This window comes from Chinchilla lanigera, unplaced genomic scaffold (assembly GCF_000276665.1).
Source record: "Chinchilla lanigera isolate Chin_1 unplaced genomic scaffold, ChiLan1.0 scaffold00032, whole genome shotgun sequence".
In the NCBI taxonomy this organism is placed as follows: domain Eukaryota; kingdom Metazoa; phylum Chordata; class Mammalia; order Rodentia; family Chinchillidae; genus Chinchilla; species Chinchilla lanigera.
In genome coordinates, this window is record NW_004955433.1 from 15583853 (window position 1) to 15604679 (window position 20827).

At 58.2% G+C, this 20827-nt stretch overlaps 1 protein-coding gene across 1 annotated transcript; it reads left to right on the forward strand.

Annotated features, from left to right (window-relative positions):
- The first annotated feature begins 353 nt into the window (after nucleotides 1-353).
- Mmp15 (matrix metallopeptidase 15 (membrane-inserted)) lies at nucleotides 354-19310 on the forward strand. The gene is made up of 10 exons (XM_005388432.2): nucleotides 354-1077; nucleotides 11072-11220; nucleotides 11837-11965; nucleotides 13071-13378; nucleotides 13717-13878; nucleotides 14410-14663; nucleotides 14977-15115; nucleotides 15956-16106; nucleotides 16249-16364; nucleotides 17445-19310. The coding sequence occupies exons 1-10, from the start codon at nucleotides 928-930 to the stop codon at nucleotides 17885-17887; spliced, it is 2001 nt and encodes a 666-aa protein (XP_005388489.1). The 5' UTR covers nucleotides 354-927; the 3' UTR covers nucleotides 17888-19310.
- Nucleotides 19311-20827: the final 1517 nt, after the last annotated feature.

A 20827-nucleotide genomic window follows, 5' to 3' on the forward strand; every position in this document is an offset into this window, starting at 1 on the left:
CCCCGTTCACACCCACCTGGTAGGAAAAAGAGATCTTTTCTTTCTTCCCTGACAGGGAGACCACGCCTTCCTTTGCGCCTTCCCTTCCCAGGGGATTAAGTTGGGGGTCGCCCCCACTCCCAAGAAGCAGTGAGGCAAATGACATGAGGAAGGCGAGAGTAGGTTGCCGCCCTCCAGGGAGAGTGTAATGGCCAGCCACCGCGGGGGCTGGATAGCAGGCACCTGCTACTAGGAACCCTGTTAGGGTAGCACCGCCCGCCTCTGCCTGGGTCCGCGTGCTGGGAGCGCACTGGCCCTTTAAGAGCGCGCGGCACACGCGCGAGGAGGAGGAGGGCTGGAAGCGCCGGGAGCCGCGCGGAACTCGCCGGGGACGTCGGGCGCCGACTCCCTGGCTCGCTCGCTCGCTCGGTCGGGTTCCCTGCGCTCTTCCCGGGACTGCCTGGAGGACCCGGGCCCGACTGGGCGCCGCGGCCAGCGGAGTCCTTGGGCGGGAGGCGCGCGCTCTGGGCAGCGCCCGGCCCTGGGCATGGACAGAGGGAGCTGGGCGCGCAGGGGGCGCCGCGGGACCGGGCGGCCGGAGCGCTGAGCCAGACAAAGGCTCCCGAGTCGCGCTTGCTCCCGGGAGCCCGGCCCGGGCGGTGGGCGCCGAGGCTGCGGGACTCGGAGGCAGGGAGCTCCGCCCGGCCCCTCTCCACCGGCCCGCACCGCGCACCCGGACCTGCCCTGCCCGCTTCCCCTCGGCCTTGGGAATTTGCCGAGGGGACCTTAGCGGCTCTGGCTGGGACCCGAAGCCGAAGGTCCGCCGTGCGCCCGCCGGGCGGGGATCCAGGGAGCGACGCAAGTTTCCGAGCCGCACTCGGGGACCGGGTGCCAGCCAGCGAGCGAGCCCAGTGTGCAGCGATCAGGACCAGACCGGGAGGCGAAGGCATGGGCAGTGACCGGAGCGCACCAGGACGGCCGGGCAGCCTCCTCGGCGGCCGGGAGGCGGCGGCGCGGCCCGGACTGCTGCTGCTACTGGTGCTTCTGGGCTACATGGGCCGTGGCGCAGCGGCGGAGGACGCAGAAGTCCATGCCGAGGTTAGGACCCCTACCAGCCCCTTGGCTGGGAAATAAGGGAGAGGGGAGCTACGCCCGCAGTCGGGGTCCTGGAGGTGGGGGAGCGCGGAAGAGCCCTCGTCCGGCTCAGGTTTGGCGGGGGAGGAGGGATCGGGACCCGCCCCTCCCTGGCTCGCCCGCTGCGGCGCACCTCTTCGAAAGCGCTGGAGGGCATAGGGGTCGCCCCCGCCCCCACCCGGGCTCCTGCTTTGAGCACTGACCCTCCCAGTCCGAGTTCCAGGCGCCTCTTCCGCCGCCCCCTGCCCTTCCTCCGCTCTTTCCTTCCCTCGCAGGCAGCTGATTCCTCGAGAGCCGGACTGGCGCGCCGTGGCGCTCTGCGAGTGGGGAGGGGGCTGTTGGAGGTGGGGACTCGGGCAGAGAAGGAAGTGGGCAGCGCTCCTGCTGAGGTAGCTTGTGGCCTGGGTGACACCGTGCGTCGCTCGGCCAGCCAGGGTGGGGGGAGGGGTGCGAATCGCCGGGGCAGCGGACTCAGGTTGCGGCGGCGCTTTGGCGACTTTTCTTGCGCTTTTGCTCGGAGGCTTCTCCACGTCCACTTAAGCTCCCAGGGAGAGAAATCTCTCTCCTCCGACACTACTGAGGCCTGGGTGGGAGGGGGTAGACTTCGCGCCTCTTTTCTCTGGATTGGTCTTGCAGGTGGCCAAGCACGGCCTCTCGGCTAGCCCAGAACCTGTGGCTGCAGGGGATCCCCCAGGGCCATTCCGTTGCCCCAGAGCAGAAACAGGGATAGTTCTTCTCCGACTTAGTCGTTGCCACCTGTCCCATAGGAGATGTGCAGATTGTCGAGGAGTAGGGAAGAGAGAAGCACTCTGGAGCTTCCTCTGCGCCGGACCAGGCAGGCTCCCGCCTCGGTGCCCTTGGGCTGCCCGGGCTGCAGGCCCAGCAAGCGCCTGAGCGCTGTTGCTATTTGCAGCCCTGGCCGGTGCTCCCTCCCAGCCCTCCGAGGCTTCCCCACCTCCCGCGTTTGCCTGGGAGATTTTTCCGCTGGAAGCCTGTTCCTTCCCCTCCCTACTTTTATAAAAGCTTGGAGGAAGGGCTGGGAATTCCTCCCAGGCTCAAGTTACACCTCCAGCCAGTTTCCTACCTGCTCTGCCCACCCTCCGTGGCCAGGCCAGGGAAAGCTGCCGGGAGCCTGGCCTTGTGTTTGGGAGCTGAGCTCTTGCCCAGTCTCCGTGCCACTGTCCCTAGCCCTCCCACAGCAGCCTTCACACAGGCAGCAGGCTGAGAGTTATTCGGGGCACCTGCTGGTGGTAAAGAAGCTGTGGAGCCCACCTGCCATTGGAGGACCAAACAGTTTAAAGTCACAGATTAACCCTTAAGAGGTTCATAATCTACTTAGGGATGGCATTTCCATTCCCTAGTGATTACAGACCAAGCTGAAGTTTGGATTTGGTGCTTTGTGAACAGGCATCCATCGTAGCCAGGGACTGAGGATGCTGGACCTGTAATTTGAAGTCCTTCATACTCCCTTGGTTTCTACAAGTCAGTTACACACCCCCCACCCCCACCCCATGTCCTCCTGGCTGAGCCAGCACCACCAGGGAAGACAGCCCGGCCTGCAGTGAGGCCATAAACTGTGACCTTAAGCCTTTAGTGGCACTGGCTACAGATTCTGACTGGCCCAAAGCCTCTCTCCTGGGAGTCAACTTGGGAGGCTTAAGGAGCCTTGAATGTTAGAGGACACTGCGGCTAGAAGGCTAGAAATAGGTGGGCTGACCTAGCTTCTCTAGTTGGCTTTGGGGTACAGGCTGCCTCTGCAATCCCATCAGGTCTGGCCAGATCAGGGTCCAGAGTCCAGTGGCCCCTACAGGCAGCCGATCTGCTCAGAGACTCCTGGACCTACTTTATACCTTGTCCAGAGCCTCCTGCCTTGGAAGAGGGCTCTGGTCTTCCCCCCAAAATGTCCACAGGTTCAGACCTCTGGTCTGCTTGTGGCTGAGACCTCTGAGCACCCTGGCAGCTAAGCTAAGGCCAACCCTCTCCTCTTCCTTCCATGCTCCCAGTGTGGAGGCTGTAGGAGCTTCACCAGGCTGAGGAATCAAGAAGGCTGGCCAGAACCTGAGAGACACCAGTAACCTGCCAGGCCCCAGCCCAGAGAAGAATGTCTCCCTTGGGGAAGCTACTATAGTAGCTGCTCTACTCTACCTCACTGCTGTGCTTTATGTCAGTCAGGTCCCAGTCTCTAGCCATTGTGTATCATATACCCACCTGGCTGAGGTGCCAGTTATAGCTCTGGCTAAATGGGCAGAGACTCCAATGTATAAGCTAGGTCCAGGTTTGGAGTCAGGTCTTCCCTTTCTGGCCAGAGTTGTTGGCCAACTTCAGTTTCTTTAGTTTTCACTAGAGAAGCTATCTGTCCCCCTGCCACCAGTCACAAATGCACTCATCCCACCCAGAGGCAATGACTCAGGCTGCCAGAGTTCACAATTATGGTGCCACCACTACCAAACAGACACAACCACCTTCCCTGAACAAACCCAAGAGTATCTTCCTGCCCCTACCTGCCCATAGGGTGAGCAAAAGGCTAGGCGGTGTCAGCTTGAGTTCTCGCTTAGACCCACAGGCCTGAGATGTGAGCCATAGGCTCTCTGTGCATCCATCACGTTTCATTGCTGGTCCCTGGGGCTGCCCCTGGTGGAGCAGAAATTGCAGGTGCTCCCTGCCGGCCCTTAAGACAAAAGGGATTCTTTTTAGGGCCCTGTTTCTGGGAACCTGCAAAAGCTGAATGTTCTCCTCTTGCTGCTGACACGTCTCTCCCCCTACTGTAGTTGAAGACTCAGGCTGAAGACTGGGATGGGGCCATGCCTTTCACCCCAGCCCTTGCCATGGCCTGTGTTTGGGTTGCCCCAGGCCCTGCCGTCAGTCATCTCCTTGTAAGGAGTACCATATGGTTCTGACCAGCCCATGGTGACAGGGCAAATTTCTTTTGCCCCTCCCCACAGAAGATGGAGACTTTTAAAAGACATCCCTGAATGTGGGGACAGGAAAGCATAGAAACATACCCATAACTCCCCAAGAAGAGTTCCTCTAAAAACCCAGCACCCACCACCCAGATCACCATTACAAGCCCAGAATGGCAACACTGTGGGCCTGGAAAACTCCCCGCCCCCACCAACCACTTGGTTCTGGCTACCCTCCATTCCCCTTCTGTTGCTTGATCCAGATATTCTCCGCCATTGTCATCTCTGCCCAGTGTAGAATTTGACTTCTGCCAGAGGCGAGCTGTGGTGGTCATTGTGGTGGCATCACTTTCCTAGCTGAAAGCTGACATCCTCAGTATTGTCTGAGACTTACATGGCTGGCATTGTAAGATGCTCAGTCTGGGCGAAAACCCCATAGCTACTCTGTTTGGAGCATGGAGAGTCAGCAGAAGCTGAGAGGGCTGAGAGTGGCCCTGGGCAAACCCACAGGTAAACATGAGGACCTGGGACCCTGAGGGTAGAAGAACATTCCAGGCCTAAGACACACAGTAGGTTCCAGAGAATTAGGGATTCAGTGGGACTGCTCCCCAGAAGGACATGTGTTCCAGGATCCCTGGAGATCCTGGTGGCTGGGCCCTTTGTTGGAAGTGACACTGATTTTACAGCCCTAGGCAAGAGTGGCAGAGCTATGTGAACTGGGCCTGGGTTGGGGACAAAGAGGGACACCTTTTATGAGACCCCCATCCTCCTGGAGGGAAGAGGAAGAAATAAGCAAGAAGACCCACCCTGACATCTGGTGTCAGGATAGATGGATGATGACCTGGGTACCAGCCACCAGCCCGCCCTTGGAGATGTGTCCCATCCTACTGCCGTCTGATAGTTGCCCCATTAAATATGAAGCCTGGGGCTGAGGTCTGGGTCAGCTCTGCAGGGCTGACCTATTGTTCTGGGTCCACCTTTTGCTGTCCTCAGGAGTGACTGCCACCTTGGAGGAATGAGGGCCCCCAGCTCCACGTGTGGCGCTTACAAGCATGGCACCTGTTACATAGGAAAGAAGTGCTTGCAAAATAATGGCAAAACTAGTAACTGTGAGAAGCAGTGGGCATTTGCTGCTGGACAGATCACTGAACCTGTCTGAGCTCAGTCTACTTGTCTATAAAGTGATAAATGAAATAGAACCTATGTGATGGAGTTACTGGGGAGATTTGTTGTGTTTATGTATAAAATACTAACCAGCTGTGTGCAGCGGCTGCAGATGGGGCCCAGAGAGGTTCCGGTGTTATTTTTGAGCATCTTCTACATACTAATTCTGTCTTGGGCACAGCGTAGGGGTGTTCTGTAAACGTTGGTACATTTTATTCTCTGTTTAACTCTTAGTGTGGGTGCTATATTACCCCACTGTAGCTGGAGTCCCCAACCCCAAGCCACAGGTCAGAAGCCAGGGTGCCATCCTGTGAGCTCCTGTGGAGCTTCTGCCAGGCAGGAACTTTGCTGGGCCTTAGCCAGGTAGGAAGAAGGTTTCGGGGTGGAGCCGGAACTTCCCTGAGCTGCATGAGCTGGGAGCCACCACCCACCAGACACCCAGGCCCTGCCCTGTGGGTAGCCTCTTCTCAGAGTCGCCTGCAGGGAGAGTTCTGGGTGACGCCACAGGCTTGGCCCCCTCCAGCCTGAAACTTGGCAAACAGAGGCCTCTTTTCACTCCACACCTGCCTACCTACTGGCCAAAGGACCCATTTGTTTCTTCCTCCAGATTAAGAGGAGTGGGGGTGGGCTGGGTGCCTCTGGGGTAAAGAAGTGACAAGAAGTAGGAACATGTGCTTCCTTCCTGCGTCCCTGACTGTCATCAGAGTCCCTAGGCTGGCTTTAGCGCAGGCAGTTACCTCCTTACGCTGGACTTTCCCAGTGATCAGAGTCCTAGCCCCCACCTGTAGATCTCTGTAAGGCAAGCAGATTTAAGCCCCACATAAAGACAGAAGTCCTAGAACTGCTTAAACGTGGGCCATGCCAACCCTAAAGATATCAAGCAAGCCACCAGGAGGCCTGGTCAGTCCTCTTTCCTTACTGGCCTTGAGACTGGATTCATTTGTGCCCTTAACCCTATCCTGCTTTGATCCCACTTTGCAGAAGAGAGAAGTAAGGGTCAGAGAAGTTGTCTTAGCCATTTCAGTTATTCAAAAGCCTGTTACATGGACAGCAGTCAGGACCAGGGGCAGAGGTGTCACTAGGAGGCTGATTTCCAATCAGCATGAGGAAGAGCTTGCAAAGAGTCACTGCTGCCTCCCGCTGGAGTGGGTTTGTGGGCAGCAGGGAGGGGTCCATCTCTGCCAGTGCAGGCTGGATGAGTCTGGCTGTGGTCTGTGGAGGTCTAAGCCAGGTAGTGGAGCTTGATGGCATTGTGGCCCCTTCAGACTGGATATATCTGGCACCTGCTCGTGGTCACTCAGCTGTTGAGTGACGCCTGGATGGGGCGGGCTCCATGGGCTTAAAGTGAATGTCCTGCTTCTTTCAGGGTTTCTGGCTGCCCCTGGACTCATTCCATTGAGCACCTGCACAGTGCCGAGCTCAGCTAGGTGTGCAGAGCCAGCCAGGGAGCCCTGGCCTAATTCCAAGAGCCCTCAGTGGCAGGAGTATGGGGTCGGGGTTCGGGCACAGTGAGGACCTCACAGGACCATGAAAGATCTGGCGGCTGACTTCACTGCTGGTGGCCCTGACAAGACTCCTTTTGTCCCTGGCTGGGCAAACCTGCCCAGACCTGCTCAGATTGAAGAGAATTGGGTGAGAGGCAAAGCAGAGCCTCCTTATCACCCAGGTCTGATAAGGGCTGTGTGGAACGGGCTGCCTGTGCGCAGGCCAACTCTACTAATTAGAGCCCTGGAAGAGCTGGCTGAGGCAGGAATGGGCTCTGGCCCCTGCCCCCATCGCCTATGACTGCTTACTGGACAGTATTGATCTGGCAGCTCTTTCTCAGACGAGCCTTCCCTGCAGGCCTGCCTCCATACTGTCTCAGTAGTCCTGGGGGAGGGCAGTCGTGGCTCAGTGCCCAGCGCCAGCCAGGGATGTTGGAGGGGGAGGACTAGATGCCCTCCCCCAGTGCTGGGCTGGGCACTGTTCCTGAGAAGGGCCAGAGCCCAGTGTCCCCACCTCAAACCAAGGGAAGCAGGTGGCACTTGAGCAACAGCCTGGGGTCTAATAGCAGTGCTGATGAGTCCAGTTCTAGCCTAGATCAGCTATGTGACTCTGGTGGAGTAACTCGCCCTCTCTGAACCTTGCTGTCTGTAAGAACAGGAGTGGTGACATATTTACCTTTCAGGGTAGTTGTGAGCATTAGATGGGGTGAAGAGAATGGACAGCTTGGCCTATGCCAGGTTCTCAGATGCTGCATTTATGGCCTCTCATTGCGGGCAGGAATCCCGTTTCTGACTCTGGATGCCCCTGTCTTCTTGCCTGGCCCAGCCACTCACCTGCAGCGGTAATAGATACTGGATGCCGTGTGGAGCTTGAGAAAGCAATGGCTGAGAGAACCACAGTGTTGGGTCTCCTGTACCAGCCCCCACCCTGAGCTGCAACAGGGAGGGGTCCTCTGGGCACCACAGCCCTCTGCACAGCCACTGGCGCCCTCGTGGAGGGGAAGCCAAGCCCTAGTTCAGATCCTTCCTCGATTCTGCCTTACAGGACCGCATGTTCTGACCCTTGTTTCCTCACCTGAGGAACAAGGCTTGATCTGCTTGGCTCACTCCTCCTTGAGATTCTGGGTGACCAGAAAAGGAGGTACCTAGTACAAGCGACAGTTTTCACAGGGACTTGAACACAGCCCTGCCTGCTCTGAGACCAGAAGTTCACAGCCTTGGGAATCGTTCCCGCCTTTCTGTAGGGTGCAGCAGAGCCCCTGGTGAGCTGGGGCTCTGGCTGAAGCTGCCCTCACCTGGAGGCAACAGCACCTGTGCGGTCCCCTCCCCCAGCTGTCTTCCTACTGACTTGTCCTCCCCACTGGAGCTTGTCACCCTTAGCGCAGTGGCCGTGTGGCAGGAAACTGCCCCCTGGACACTGGGAGAGGAAAAGGTCCTCAGCCCTGTGGGTGGTGTCTGCTGCCGCCCTGGTAGATTTACTGGCGCTTGGCGTCCAGCCATCCCGAGCACGTGTCTGCCAGAGCCAGGCAGGCCGTCAGCTTCACCTTGTCATCCAGAGGCTCAGCTGCTCTGCCAAGGCCGCGGTTCCGGTTACCTCCCCCTGCTGCCCAGGGGTGTCACTGGCTCTCCACCTCTGGCTTTTCATGCCAGCAGTGGCTGCCGAAGGGTGGAGGTTAGGCTGAGAGCGAGAAGCTGGTGGCTTTCTGGAGACTCGGTGCCTTCTGTGAAGGAGCAACCACAGGCCCCTGTGGGTCCTTCTGGAAGCCCCCGAGCTGGCCCTGGGATTGAAGAGCGCCTCTGCCCATCCCCTCTGCTGTTCTCTGGAGCTCTTAGCTGCAGACGAGCTAGCTCAGCTTTCCTCCCCTCTGCTCCCCTCCCCTCTCCTTCTCTCCCCAGGGCCCTGCCTGAGCCTCCTGTGCCCTGCCTGCCCCTCCTCCTGTCGCTCTGCAGACACTGCTAATCAGCCCCTCAGTGGCCTGTGATTGTGCTCCCAGAGATATTTTTACCTTATGCAAATAGGTGATGTAGAGGTGCCCTCGTCTGTCAGCGGCCAGCCCCCACTCTGCCCCTGCCTCCAGCTGAATGCCTGTGGCTGTTAGAGCTGGCCCCGCACCACGGCCTTGCTCTCTGACTGCTCCGTGTACCTTTAGGAACACCCTGTCCATTACAGGGGAGGAATGGACCCACTGCCCCCCCCACCATCTCAGAAGCTTGGGAAGAATAGGCCCTGTGCCATGACGTGGCCAGTGTCTGACAGAGCTGAGGGAAGTGGTGAGTGAGTTTTGGTGGAAGGGCCACGGGCTATTCCTGCCTCCCCCAGCTGTGCCTGGCCAGTTGCCAGTTGCGTGAAGCTGGGACCTTTCAGCCTTGTTGGTAGAGGCAAAAGGCTGCCAGCCTCAGGGACAGCCAGACAGGCCCCCTGGTCTCCATCACTGATGCATTCATGGAACACTATCCCATTTAATCTTTGCAGAGCCCAGGAGATGAGGCCCTAAATCAGGCGAGATCGGGCACGTTCAGGGGGGTTTGGCCGTAGCCGAGGCCCTAAATTAAACCCTCTTTTACCAGTGACAGGTGAGGCCCAGGGCGCATGGACTCATGCCTCTGAGATCACCAAGCCAGGCTTTGCGCAGTACTGTGTGTCAGAGCTGCCTGCTGTTTCCCAGCTCCGTGCCTCTGCCTCCTTGCTCTGTGCCTCTTCCCTGGGTCTGCAGGCCACACAGCAGTGCCTGCGCACCCAGACTGTGACTCTGGCAGCTACTCTGCACTGCCCTCTGGGCTCAGCAGCCTCTCTGCCGATGGCAGCCAGGGTGCTGCTGAGCTGGGTGGGGCTGGTGGATGGCACTGAGGACTCCAGCACCTGAGGCGTTGGACGTGACAGTGGTGCTAGGCAGATGTGTAGCTGTGGCCCTGGCCACCAGACACGTGGCTGTCAGTCTGAAGCAGCCACTGCGTCAGCTCCTGTCCTGCCTCAGGGCCCTCCATGTGCAGTCCTCACCTTCCAGAGCCACTCAGAGCAGTCCTTCCGGGCAGACCGGGAAAGGTGGGAAGGACACGCTTGCATGTGACAAGCAGCCCCTGGCCTCGTTCCCCCTCCCGCAGTGGTTGCCATGCTTCTGTGGCCCTGAGGGCACCAGGCGGGCTGGGTGGAGTGGCCTTTCTCACCACTGCTCCGCCTGGCTCAGGGGCTTGCTCCCTCCCACCATGACTGCAAGTGTCTTGTGTGCTCATGGACTTGCAAGGTATGAAGTCCTCTGCAGGTGGCCTGCGTCTCCCAGGGTGACTGTAAGCCCTGGAAGGCAGGATACTTCCGCATGTCCCTCACAGCCCCCAGCTGGCACAGCTGGACAGAGAGAGTGCTCAGAAACCTCTGGCAGGATAAGGGATGGATGGATGGATGGATGGCGATAGGTGAGATTTGCCTAGCCATCTGTGGGACACCCAGATGCTTTCCCCAGGGCTGTCTTCCTCAAATACCATCCCGACAACCCCATTACCCTCCCATTTTGCAGATGAGGAAGCCGAGGCCCAGAGGTGATAGTTTGTGGGAGAGCAAGGACTTGGCTTCAGGCCCGTGTCCTACCCCCTCAGGTCTAGGTGGGCTGCCGAGTCTGTCTGCTTTCCTTCTGGAAGACTCAGGGCCTACTGGGGAGCAACAACTGGGTTGGGTTTTCCCACTCAGTGAGGTCCTGAGAGATTTTGAACCCTTGAGGGTCCTCAGTAGTCTGTTTCGAGCGACAGGGGCCCACCCTGGAGGAAAGCTATTGCTGTCTGTCCTTCTGTACGCAGCTTTGTCCTATTGGGGGAACATGAACAAAATCACCTAGTAAAGCAGATAGTGTGTCAGAGGGTGCCAGGTGCTAGGAGGGGGAGAGGGGTCAGTGTATAGCGAGCAGGCAGCAGGGCCATTTCTCTGTTACTGGAGAACACCTCTCCCACAAGGTGATATTGAAACAGAAACCTTAAAGAACTGAGGGTCTAAGCCTGGAGTTGGGGAGGAGTGCTCCAGATAGCAGGAACAGCATATGCAAAGGCCTGGAGGCAGAGTGGACGCCCAGCTGGGGTGGATGATACGAGTACAAGTGAGGTCAGAGAGTTAAGGTGGGGTTCTGAGTGAGGGTCTGGTAGGTCCTGTAAGACTTGGCTTTTCCTCTGGGATGGGAAGCCTTTGAGGGTTCCAAGCAGAGAACTGACTGCCCTGACTTGCTCTGCCTTTTGCTCTCCTTTTGGGTGAGGCTAGACAAGGAAGGTGGAAGCAGGGAGGTCCATCCAGAGGCTCACAGGTCACCCAGCCAGGGGCGATGCCACTCAGGCAGTGGCGGTGAGGTGGTGAGAGGTGTTGGGAGCAGGCTGTGCATGTCTGGAGGTGGCAGTGCCGGGCCGGCTGACGCCACTGGGGCTTCTTTGCAGAACTGGCTGCGGCTCTATGGCTACCTGCCCCAGCCCAATCGCCACATGTCGACCATGCGCTCTGCCCAGATCCTGGCCTCAGCCCTGGCGGAGATGCAGCGCTTCTATGGGATCCCTGTCACGGGTGTACTCGATGAAGAGACCAAGGCGTGAGTCCCTCCTCCCAGCCCCTCCCGGCCCCCCACGAGCACCTCTCTTTCCTCTTTCCTGTTCTAAGGAGGGCTTGACTTACAGAGTTTCCAGAAAAGAGTGGCCTGGGTAACAAATAACAGATGGTTTGTTTCTCTGTGCCAATTGGAACTGGGTGCAGTGGTTGCCTCAAGCCTTGCGTTGAGGCTGGATCCAAGACTGTATGGGTATGGGGAGGCCAGTACACAAGCCCTGGATGGAGCATCCTTGCTAGGCCTTATTCTCAATCTCGCAGAGGGAAGCAGACCTAAAGTCACATTTTTAAAGAAGCACAGAACATAACAGAGCAAGAATAGGAGGCCTCAAAGGGAACCCTCCTGTCCTTGGGTGACTATGAGAAGGGGCTCATCTTTACTGGGCCAGTGCTGAGCACACAGTCTTACAACACAAGAACACTTTGCCTGTTTTACTGGAAATGGAAGTTGAATCTTCCCAACCCTATCACATCCATAGCAGGGGCAGCTAGGAGGAAGGCGGAGGCTGGAAGGAAATGCACTACATGGGAGAGGCAGAGCCAAAGCAGGCAGGTGTGTTGAGGGGAGGCTCCAGGCTCACCCCTCCACACCTATGGCACAGGTGGATGAAACGGCCTCGCTGTGGGGTGCCAGACCAGTTTGGGGTGCGCGTGAAAGCGAATCTGCGGCGGCGGCGGAAACGTTACGCCCTAACTGGGAGGAAGTGGAACAACCACCACCTGACGTTCAGGTAGGGACCCAGCTGTCCAGCCAGTGGCCCTGCCCCTCTCAGTGGGCTGAGCCTCACTCGGGCTTCCGGTCCCAGCAGCCCACTCCAGGGGGCCTGGCCTGGCCAGTCCAGCCGCTCCTATGCTGTTGAGACCAGCCACGCACTCGAGTCCCTCTAGAGAAGGTTGGGACCCTCGAGCTGCTTCGGCTCCATCTTTCCCTGCCTCCCACAAGCCAGCAATCTGGGAAGGCTGCACTGGCTCCAGGGGCTCCTGCAAGTATATCTCCGGGAGGCTGGGAGGAAGGCTGGGGTGTAGGGATCCAGGCATCTATCCCCTGGGCAGGCAGCAAGGCACCTACAAGAACCCTGGCTCGGGTACTCCCCTGCTTTCTGCTGAGTCCTTGAGCAAAAGCCCCTGAGCCATGTGGTGGCTCCTAAGAGCTTCCTTCCTGTTCCAGTCCAGTCCAGTCATGGCTTCATCTCCTGGCCAAGAAAAATCAGCTCTCTTAGACCTCAGACCCCTTGCATGAATTCGCAGCCCAGTCAGCCAGAATTACCCTTTACCATTTTATGGATGTCTGTTAAGCATGCAGAAGCATAATCAGAAGCTTAATTAGGAGTGAGCCTTCTCACACTGTACCATGTGCAGGCTCTGTGCTGTATTCGGGAGTTCTTTCATTTCATCCTCACGGGGACCCCAGGAAGAAAATATGGCTCCTATTTCCCATTTTAAAAATGAAGAAACTGAAATTTAGAGATGTAGCCCTTTGCCAGAGGTCACACAGATAAAGTGACAGCCAGGTCTACAAGTGGGGTGTGCCTGGCCCTGGGGTCAACATTCACAACGGCTTGGCCTGGGTTTCTCAGCCTCAGCTGTCTGATCCCATTCCCTAGGTCTAGGCACAAAGCACCTGTACTTCTATTTACTTACCTTCTTGCTAAAATCAGTTTGTCTGCCCTAATGCAAACCGGCGTAGTGATATTTTAATAAACTACCAGGGTTTGATAAATTCTAATTCACATCGCAGTAAACTAACAGTTGATAATGACAGCCTTAGGTGTGTTCCTTGAGGACGACTAGCCCTCAGGCCCCGCGTCCCCTCACATGTCGCCCTGCCTATTGCAGCATCCAGAACTACACAGAGAAGCTGGGCTGGTACCACTCCATGGAGGCAGTGCGCAGGGCCTTCCGTGTGTGGGAGCAGGCCACGCCCCTGGTCTTCCAGGAGGTTCCATATGACGACATCAGGCTGCGCCGGCAGAAGGAGGCGGACATCATGGTTCTCTTTGCCTCTGGCTTCCATGGTGACAGCTCACCATTTGATGGCACGGGTGGCTTTCTGGCACATGCCTACTTCCCTGGCCCTGGCCTGGGTGGTGATACCCATTTTGACGCAGATGAGCCCTGGACCTTCTCCAGCACTGACCTGCATGGTGAGGAAACTGGCCTGGGTGAAGGCAGTGCCAGAGCTGCCCATGGGCCCTCTGAGTGGGTTCAGCTGCTGCAGGGTGGGAAAGGAAGAGCTTTCTCTATCCAGGTCTCAGAGGCCTGCATTAAATCTTGGTCTGCTGTCCCACCGTATCCAATGGGGAGGTAGAAAGGAAGGGTTGATTGTGCCCATTTCTCAAATGGGAAAGCTAGAGAGCAGAAATCAGAGTAGCTCAGCCTCATCCAAGAGAGAAGAAAGGGCAGGCTCTGTGGCAGCCTCAGCCCAGAAGGCCCAGGTGACCGGGCCCTGGGATGGGTCAGAGTGACCATGCTCTTACCACAGGGAACAGCCTTTTCCTGGTGGCAGTGCATGAACTGGGCCACGCGCTGGGGCTGGAGCACTCCAGCAACCCCAGCGCCATCATGGCACCCTTCTACCAGTGGATGGACATCGACAACTTCCAGCTGCCTGAGGACGACCTCCGGGGCATCCAGCAGCTCTATGGTGAGTGGCTGCCCCTGGTGGGCCTTGCCTGCCTGCTCCCAGCTCCCAGCCATGCGACACACAGGCACTGCTGCTAAACCACTCTAGCTGAGGAAACAGACCCGGTAGGAATCAGTGATTTGCCCACGTTACTTGGTAAGTGATGTATTGGAGATCAAACCCAGGCCTGGCCCTCAAGCCCACATTGTGGGGCTGTGGGGATACACAAGTGGCCCTCCTTACCTCCTCAGCCTCAGCAATATTTCTACTAGACCAAGGGTGCCCTGGAGTCCCAGAATCCATCCATCTCTACCCCACGCCTAGCTTGGGCCCGCCATGGGCCCTGACCCCCTGGGTGCTGCTGCTTCGTCCCAGAGGGTGATGGCAGGTGGAGGAGAGGAGTCTGCTGTGACAGACAGGGCCTTCCACTCGGGTGGCTCTGCTGCTGGGGACTTGGGGTCCCTGGATTCTGAGCAGCAGAATCTGGCATCCAGGCTGCGTTCTGAGGCTGCTGCTTTCTCACTCTTGTTCCCTGTCTCTCTCTCTCTCTAGGTACCCCGGATGGTCAGCCACAGCCCACACGGCCTCTCCCCACCATGACACCCCGGCGGCCAGGCCGGCCAGATCACCGGCCCCCTCGGCCCCCCCAGCCACCACCACCAGGTGGGAAGCCGGAGAGACCCCCAAAACCAGGCCCTCCAGCCCAGCCCCGAACCACAGAGCGGCCTGACCAGTATGGCCCCAACATCTGTGACGGCAACTTTGACACAGTGGCTGTGCTTCGAGGAGAGATGTTCGTGTTCAAGGTCTGGTCCCACCCTCCTGGTGCCCCCCAGCCCCCACAGGCACCTCTACCTCCCTGCTGACCACAGACCCTAGAGGAGAACAAACTACCCTCAAGAAGATGATAGGGTCACAGCAAGCCCAGGTGCTCACTGCCAGGCCCAGCGCTGTCTCCCTAGGGCTGCCCTGGCTCTCCCTGCAATGCATACTTGGTGACACTCAGTGACCTCCCCCTGCCCCTCCCTGACCTGGGAAGGGGCATTTTGAGTTCCAAGCCTCCCTCAGCCAAGGCAGCTTGCATCTGCTGCACACCAACACCCACACCCCCCCGCTTAGGGCCGCTGGTTCTGGCGAGTCCGGCACAACCGTGTCCTGGACAACTATCCTATGCCCATCGGCCACTTCTGGCGTGGTCTGCCTGGTGACATCAGTGCTGCCTATGAGCGCCAGGACGGTCGTTTTGTCTTTTTCAAAGGTGAGCTGCGTCGGGGTGTGGGAGGGGCTGGGTAGCTTCATGCCCAGACTTCTGACCCCACTGAGCCTGAGGGGAGAAGACAGGCAGAGGGTTGCAGCTCCTGACTCATCCTGTGGGCTCTCTTGGGGAGGACCGGGACACCTGGGGTGGTTGGCGCAGCTGGCAGCAAGGTGGCGACGGGAGTAGAAAGAGGCCAGGTGATTCAGAGGCCTTCACTGCAGGGGCTGTCTGTGCCGGGGCCAAGGCTCTGCCCACCATCTTGCACGGGGGCTCAGCTCCATTTCTGTCCATCCCTGACTGTTGTCCTCACAAGAGCAGGTTCCCAAGCCACTCTGCTGGTCCGTCTGCAGGACAAAGGCCTTAAGGGGCGGCACCCCACCATGGGCAGGCTGTGCTTCTAGCCCTGCCAGCTTGAGCCTCAGTGAGGCAGGAACTCCGTGGGGACAGGGCTGAGCCGCTAAAAGTGGGGACTGTGGTCCATGCACCCAGTCACCAGTTTCAGAAGCCAGGCAGAGACCCTGGTCCTCTCTACAAAACTGTGGGAATGAAGGCTCCCATATATGCATAGTATGTGGGTGTATCCAGTATGAGCACTGACTCCACACTTAGTAATGTGTCGCCGGTGTCTGTGAGTGTCCAGTGAGTGGTTGGCTTGAGCAGCATTGTATATGTCCTGGGCGTGAGGGTGTCAAGGCTGTCACATACACCAATGAGTGTGACCTTGTGCATGTGTGAGTGTCAAGATGGGCAACAGTGAGTCTGAGTTGGTGTGTGGGTCCAGCAGAGCGTTTCCTGTGCCCCCGGCCCCCAGGCCATCCTCACACGGCCCCACTCCTGCAGGTGACCGCTACTGGCTCTTCCGAGAAGCAAACCTGGAACCTGGCTACCCACAGCCGCTGACCAGCTACGGCCTGGGCATTCCCTATGACCGCATTGACACGGCCATCTGGTGGGAGCCCACAGGCCATACCTTCTTCTTCCAGGAGGACAGGTGAGTGCTGCTCCCCGAAAGAAAGAAGGGCTCCAGCAGGCTCCTCACCCTTCTGCCTACGCAGAAGAGCCCACTGCCAGTGGGGAATGGGTACTGGCGCAGGCAGGTCTGTGGGTCCACAGCCAGGTGCTTCTGATCACAGGTACTGGCGCTTCAACGAGGATACGCAACATGGAGATCCCGGCTATCCCAAGCCCATCAGTGTCTGGCAGGGGATCCCTGCCTCCCCCAAAGGGGCCTTCCTGAGCAATGATGCAGGTAACCTCCCAGTCTGCTCAGCACTTATCACAGCCCCTACCACCCGCACAGGGAACAGGGCTTGCCCAAGGTCCCCCAGTATTGTGATGGCATCTATGGGGGCCACAGCTGTGCCAGGCTCTGGGCTGGGGGCTGCCTGACCACTTGGACTTTCCTGTATCGTCATCATCCCCTTCTAATTGAAGGGCACACTAAACCAAAAACCTTGAGTTACATGCCTCAAATCCCACAGCCAAGAAGCCTCTGGGGAGCTTCACACTTCATGGGGTGGGCTTGGCTCAGTGTTGAGGTATCACATACCTGCCTGGAAGGGAAGTCTCTGTCACCATCACTGAGCTGTAGGGAGCTATGGCTATTTCTCTAGCAGGGTCCCTGGTGCATTTAAGAAAAACCGTTAGCCTTGGTTCTCTCGTGGTCCGGAGTCTCAGGCTCAGGGGAGACCCTGCTAGCTTTACCAGCGCTGGGGCTGGTTCCTAGCTTCTGTGTGTGGGTGTTGCTCGGCAGCTGCGCTGACTCGACCTTTACTTTAAAGCTGCCCTTCCCAGGTCAGTGGGATGCAGGCAAGGTCCCCAAGGCCGGAGAGCCAGTCCAGGCAGCTAGGTCCATGCAGGCCCAAGGCCATACAGCCACACTGGCCTCTGGGATGAAGCCAATCCCAGGACAGGGCAGCAGTGTTCTCTGACTGCAGGCCCCAACCTGGCAGGCTGCAGGACCCTCCTGTACCCTGTCAGCCTAGCCAGGAGCCCCAGGATTCTGTCTTTGACCCAAACCCCTCTGAGCCTCAGTCTGCCTGCTGTAAGTTGGAAAATAATGTATTTCAAAATGCTCAGGGAAGGAAGTAAGAAAGAAGGCACTTGGGGGTTTTGTTTGCTTTTTGCACTGGCTTCTTTTGGCTTTGGTGATGTGAATGGACCCAGGGCCTCAAACACATTAAGCACATGTTCTACCAATGAGCTACATCCACAACTCCAAGGCCGGCATGTTAAAGCCCCTTAAGCATGCCCTAGTCTTCTTTGAGAGCCTCCACTGGTGGCAGGTGGGGCCTGGCCTGAAGCCACCGTGACCTGCTTATCCCCACAGCCTACACCTACTTCTACAAGGGCACCAAGTACTGGAAATTTGACAACGAGCGCCTGCGGATGGAGCCTGGATACCCGAAGTCCATCCTGCGGGACTTCATGGGCTGCCAGGAGCATGTGGAACCCGGACCCCGATGGCCCGACGTGGCCCGTCCACCCTTCAACCCTGATGGGGGTGCAGAGCCTGGGGTGGATGGTGACAGCACAGAGGGCGACGTGGACGATGGGGCAGGGGCCGATGGAGACAAGGACAGGGATGGGGGCAGCCGCGTGGTGGTGCAGATGGAGGAGGTGGCACGGACGGTGAACGTGGTAATGGTGCTGGTGCCCCTGCTGCTGCTGCTCTGTGTCCTGGGCGTTGCCTACGCTCTCGTGCAGATGCAGCGCAAGGGTGCGCCCCGCATGCTGCTGTACTGCAAGCGCTCCCTGCAGGAGTGGGTCTGACCTGTGCCTCCTGCTCCGAGCATGTGGTGCTCGAGGGCTGGGCAGTGCCTGTGGTTCCCAGGTGGCTCCTGGAGCACCCCAGCAAGGGCCTTTGGGGACTCAGGTCTGGGTGGGGGCCCCTCCCGGCCAGCATACATCCCTTGAGAGTCCTTTCTCGTTTACTTAAGCCCAGGTATCTTTTTTCTTTTTGGCACCTTAATTCAGCATTTGTTCCGGCTTTTCCTGACTAGGGCAGGGTGCTTAAATTTTCTTAATGCAGTTCTGTTCCAGACAGGAAATCAGGCCCCCATCCACCTGTGGCTCATCCATAGCCAGAAGAACAAGGGACAGACAGAGGCCCACCTCTGGACAGTGACACAAGGGCTGTGAGCATCTTTCGGCCTTGGTCCCTCCTCAGCCTGAGCCCCAGGGCCGTCACCAGGGCACTGTGGTTGCCCTGAAGGAGTCTAGCTGGATCCCCCGCCTCCTGAGTCTGTCTGCCTTAGGAAGAGCTTGTTACCCAAGGGCAGCCCCTTTTCAGGGAGTGGGACACATTGAGCCTTGGTTTCTTCCCAGCCCACCTCGACAGCAGTTCTGCTCCCTGTGCCTGAGAACCCCACTCCATCTGACCAGCGGGCAGCTCCCGCCTACCCCTCAGCCTATGCCTCCCTCTCTGGGAAGGGGCCTGGGCCTTCCCGACCAAGGACCAAAGGGAGCTTGCTAATGCCCTCCCCAGACACTAGCACTGGTATCAGCTCTGCCCAGACTTTCCTTCTCTCAGCTGTGACCCACCTGCTCCTTCTCTGGGCCTCCTCCCATCCCCCACCCCTACACCACTGTCCTCAGAGGTCTTGGAGCTGGCTCAGCCTCAGGCTTCTGCTGCGACTGTCCTGGCCCTTGGGGAGGAAAGGGGCTGGTGGGTGCCTAGACTGGTTTCCACTGATGTGCCACACACATGAGGCTTGGGCGGGCCACCTCCTCTCCAGCTCCCTAATCTCCCAGGAGACTGGTGGGGACAGGCCAGCAGTTCATCCCCCCATGCAGACTGTGGAAGCCCTAAGGGAGCCCACTATGCCCTAGGAGACCCCTCTTCCTGGGCTCCACCTGAGGGTGGGCAGGGATACTCCTTTCTCTTTTCTTTCCCGAGTCAGCAGGAGGCTGAGGCTGCTGTGGGAAATGGTACTGTACAGCCGGCTCCATCCCCGCTGCTTCCCTGCAATCCTGAGCTAGTGGGGTGTGTCACCCAGGATCCCCAAGGCCCCTGGGGCAGGAGATTCTCCCTGCCCCTCATCAGTTGGCACTCAGTGTGGGTCCAGCGGCTCCCCCAAGTCGCCACTTGTGCAGAACTGGAGAGCCAGCAAGGAGTGGGGGTGGGGGTCTGGTGTCCACCCCCATCTGTTTATTTCTGTAAATAATCTGCACTGATTAAATGTACAGCCGGCAAGTGTGGCCTTGTTTGTAAGAGGCCCTAGGCTGCAGCTTGCAGTCAGAAGGGGCTGCAAGTGGCAGAGGTTCAAATCCAACCTAGGATGAGGCTGCCTACTCACAATACAAAGGAGGCTTTATTCTCAGTTCAGTGGGGCTCCTTCCTAATGGCTAGGACTTGAGTGGGGAAGGCGGCTGCCCTCAGCAGACCAGAGGAGGAGGTAGCGGGTCAGCCTGCTAGGTGAGGCAGGGAAGGAGTACAGAGCTTGCTTGCCATTCATCAGTAACGAGAAAGGATGGTGCAGCTTCCCACGTGCCCTCCAGGTCTAAGAGGGTGGGAAGAGCCAAGCCAGGCCAGTGACCCAGACTGGGTTCTGGGCAGCCTGGGAGCTGTCTTGGACAAGAGCCCATAGCTGGGCACAAAGAGAGTTGGGAAGTGAGGCCACTTTGGTCCCAAGAGCCCCCCTGACCACACTCTGTCTGGAGGATAAGGAGACAGCAAGACCTACATCTTGTCTTGGAAGCAGCAGAAAATCCCACCACAGGCCTGCTCAAGCTGTGTACAGTGGTGCCTCAGGAGCGCAGAGAGCAAAGGGGTGGTGCCCCTGGGCATGTGTGGCTGTAGCTGGTAGCTGGAAGGATGGCCTTAGACTCACACCCATGTTCTCAGCCACACCTATTAGCTACAAGGCTGGGCCCCCGGAATGCAAAGGTCAGTCTTAGGAGGGGCCCGGCTCCAGACGCAGAGCAGGCTGGGCCCCCACAGTTCTCTACAGAGTCCTGCAATCTGTGCTGGGCCCCAGCCCCCTTGATCCCACCCCTTCCTCTCTTTGTGTGGGAATTGGCTGAGGAGAGTAGGAAGCCCAAAGCCTCTCAGCTCATCTAGGAAGTGGCCTGTGAGCTCCCTCACCACAGAGGCCTTGGCATCCACAGCAGGTCCAGGGCCGACACCATCTTCTCAGCTTTCCTGCTGCAAGCGTCCAGGGTCCCACCCAGGGCTGCCCTCTGCCTGTAGCTCTAGGGTTGCCCAGAAACTGAGGGGTTCCCAGGCAGGTGGACGGCAGCCTGAAAGGGATGAGAAAGGAGAGGGTGAGAGGCCTCCCTCACTGCACTCTTCCTCAGAGCCAAGGCCAGAGGAGAGACTTGGCAGAAGCCTCAGCTCCTCAGGAAGCCGCCTGAGCCTTCCACCCCCAGCCCCCAGCTACAACACCGGAGAAAGCCAGTGTCCAAAGGGGCAGGCTGCTGGAAGAACACTCCCTGTTTATCCTCTCAGGGGGCAGGGGAGAGGAGTGTAATAGCTTGGCCACAGCCCATGCTACCCAGGACCTTACCCCACCTCCTCTCCGGGATTAACAAAAACATGCATCTGTAGACCCTTTTTAATGTGACGTACGCTAAACTCAGCTTGGGCCCCTCATGGCCCCCATTCCCTCAGCACCTTTTTCCTTTACATTTTGCTAATTCCTGAGAAAGAAAATCAAGACATTAAAGAAGAGCAAGAAGAAAAATAGAAGTCAACACAATCAGTGTCAACAG

Excerpts from the sequence above, each read along its gene's own strand:
- Mmp15 (XM_005388432.2), top strand. The coding sequence starts at position 928 with ATGGGCAGTGACCGGAGCGCACCAGGACGGCCGGGCAGCCTCCTCGGC. Across the intron at positions 11,221-11,836 it reads CTCGATGAAGAGACCAAGGC|GTGGATGAAACGGCCTCGCT; the intron begins GTGAGTCCCTCC and ends CCTATGGCACAG. Across the intron at positions 16,107-16,248 it reads TTCTTCTTCCAGGAGGACAG|GTACTGGCGCTTCAACGAGG; the intron begins GTGAGTGCTGCT and ends TTCTGATCACAG.